The 2,204-nt window shown below is 48.6% G+C and overlaps 1 protein-coding gene across 1 annotated transcript in view; it reads left to right on the top strand.

The window, feature by feature from the left end:
- The first annotated feature begins 1,195 nt into the window (after nt 1-1,195).
- The window catches only part of COL4A6 (collagen type IV alpha 6 chain), a 70,031-nt gene continuing 69,022 nt past the window's right edge, over nt 1,196-2,204 (top strand). The window contains exon 1 of the mRNA XM_029929683.1: nt 1,196-1,267. Coding sequence (XP_029785543.1) covers nt 1,196-1,267 — 72 coding nt within the window. The remainder of the gene's footprint in view (nt 1,268-2,204) is intronic.

The following is a 2,204-nucleotide window of genomic DNA, read 5'->3' as shown; positions in this document are numbered from 1 at the left end:
TAGGAGAGCTTGTTGGAAATACTTGGAGGAGTCCCTTCTGCCCTGTCTGGGTCTATTTGCCAAAATAAATGGCATGTATCAGGGCAAGGCATTGGTCCAAGCCCATTGAAATTCTGCTAGCAGTCCAAACAGTGATGGTGTTTCAGATTGGTTCTGCAAAATGATCAGAGTTAGGAAGAGAGAAATGATGCGTGAGCATCTGGCTGCCGCAGCCTACTAATAGGGACAGTCCCAGGGGCGGGCATAGGGTAATGGGGGGCAGCTTCAAGGACCCCCTAGGACATCTGCCACTGGCAAATAGGGAAAAAGTCACACACTGGCAGCAGGCAGTCTGGTTTGAGTCCCATGCTGTTCTCCTCACCAGCTATGTGACCTGAACAAGTCCTTCCCCTTCTCCAGGCCTGCCCCCGCACCCCACGTATAAAATAGAATCTAGCTGAAATGGTCTCCAAGGGCCCTTTCTGCTCAAACATTCTGTGACTTCTCTGACACTGGTTTGATTTTATTTGTAGCGAGAGAGGCCCACCCACCCACCTGCTTATCTGTAGCTGCAATGTTCTCACACTGACCTGTGCTGGCCATTATGAAAAGTGCCATGGATAGCTTCCTTTGGCAGAAAAAAAAAGCAGTTCATCATTGATTTACTATTAAGCTTCAGCAATATGCTGGACACTGTGACAGAAACACTGTACACTGGAGACAAACAAAAAAGAACATACAGCTGTAATCACAGAGTAAGCATATCTAGAGAGGGCTGACAAAACAACGCAGAAAAGAAATGTGTCTTTTTTTTTCTTGTTGCCATCTTCACTTGTTTTTTTGGTGCTCTGTGCCACTGTACCAAAAGACCTCAGTGGGTAGGAAGAGTCCTTGTCTCATATTCTATGGCTTCAGGTTCCAGAAGGGCCTGGAACCACACTGAGGAGGCAGTTCTGGGCCGGTAGTACCTCAGAAGCTTCAAGACCTCCTCCAGGCCCTGCTTCTGTCCCTTAGATCATCAGTCTGAGAGGCTTCTAGCTGGGGCCAGCCCGGACACTGTGCCTCAGAGGTACACATTCACCTAAGGGGTGCCATTTCAAAAGCCCCTTTGAAAAAAGAATTAGAAATCAAAGAATCCATGAATTCCTTAAGGGACCTACTTTAAGCTCTCTGGCTGGAATGGAGGAATCAGCTCTACAACTGTGGCAAATTCAGCATGGCCACCCAGCCAAAAGAAAGGAAGTGCACCATGGAATCCTGCGTTCTCTGGATGGAATCAGATTTCCTAGTAAGTCCAGCCCTAGACTTGCCTCACTCCTAAGTCTTTTTTGGTACTCTGGCTGAGCATGTGCTCAACAAAGGCAAGAGACCAGAGCTGGAACGTGCCAGCCCATGTGCCCATGCCAGGCACTGCTCAGGCTCTAGTGATGTGAGCAAGATGGGAATTGGGCCACACCACAGTCTGCTCTCTCAGTTCAATGGTTTATCGTGCTCTCCACCTCCCATCCCTTGATGTGGGAAAGCTTTGAGCATGGCTCAGATTTGGGTCAAGCATTCAGTGCCCTGACTACATCCTCTCTGCTAGTAATAACATGGTCTCAGCAAGTCCATCCTGCCCCCATCCTCCCACCAACCGGTATCCTCCTCCCCCAACAGCTGGTTCTTATCAGTCTCCCTTGTTCCAGCCGCAGGCATGCTGCCCTGGCCTCACGATGACACACACATGTTCTCCTGAATGCTCATTGATGAGTTTCAGCCCTGAGATGCTGCCTTCTTCCCATCCACCCCTTCCTATCCCCAAACCTCAGAGTGTTCCCTATTTGCTCTATATCAAGTCTTCATCTTGCTTCCTTGCTTTCCAGGCCACCTCAATTGGGGCCCACTCAGCCTTTCCAGTGTGGGCCAAGACTTCTCCCAGCCTTGAACAGAATATAAGCATTTCCCCAAACCCTCCATGGCCAACCTTTTCTTTGTGTTCCTGCACTACTTAGGCTCTGTTCTGGATTTGTACCATTAGCTATACTTTCAGATATATTAGTCTTGAAAGCTAGGCCCACATTTTAGACTTCTTTGCTAATCCTCAGCATCCCGGCACTATTTTTTTTTCCATAATATTTTATTGTCAAATTGTTTTCCATACAACACCCAGTGCTCTTCCCCTTAAGTGCCCTCCACCATCACCACCACCTCTTTTCCCCCCTCCCCCTTCCCCCTCAACCCTCAGT

The sequence above is a fragment of the Suricata suricatta genome, chromosome X (assembly GCF_006229205.1).
Source record: "Suricata suricatta isolate VVHF042 chromosome X, meerkat_22Aug2017_6uvM2_HiC, whole genome shotgun sequence".
In the NCBI taxonomy this organism is placed as follows: Eukaryota; Metazoa; Chordata; class Mammalia; order Carnivora; family Herpestidae; genus Suricata; species Suricata suricatta.
Note: the sequence above shows the minus strand (reverse complement) of the source record. Positions and strands in the feature narration are given on the sequence as shown.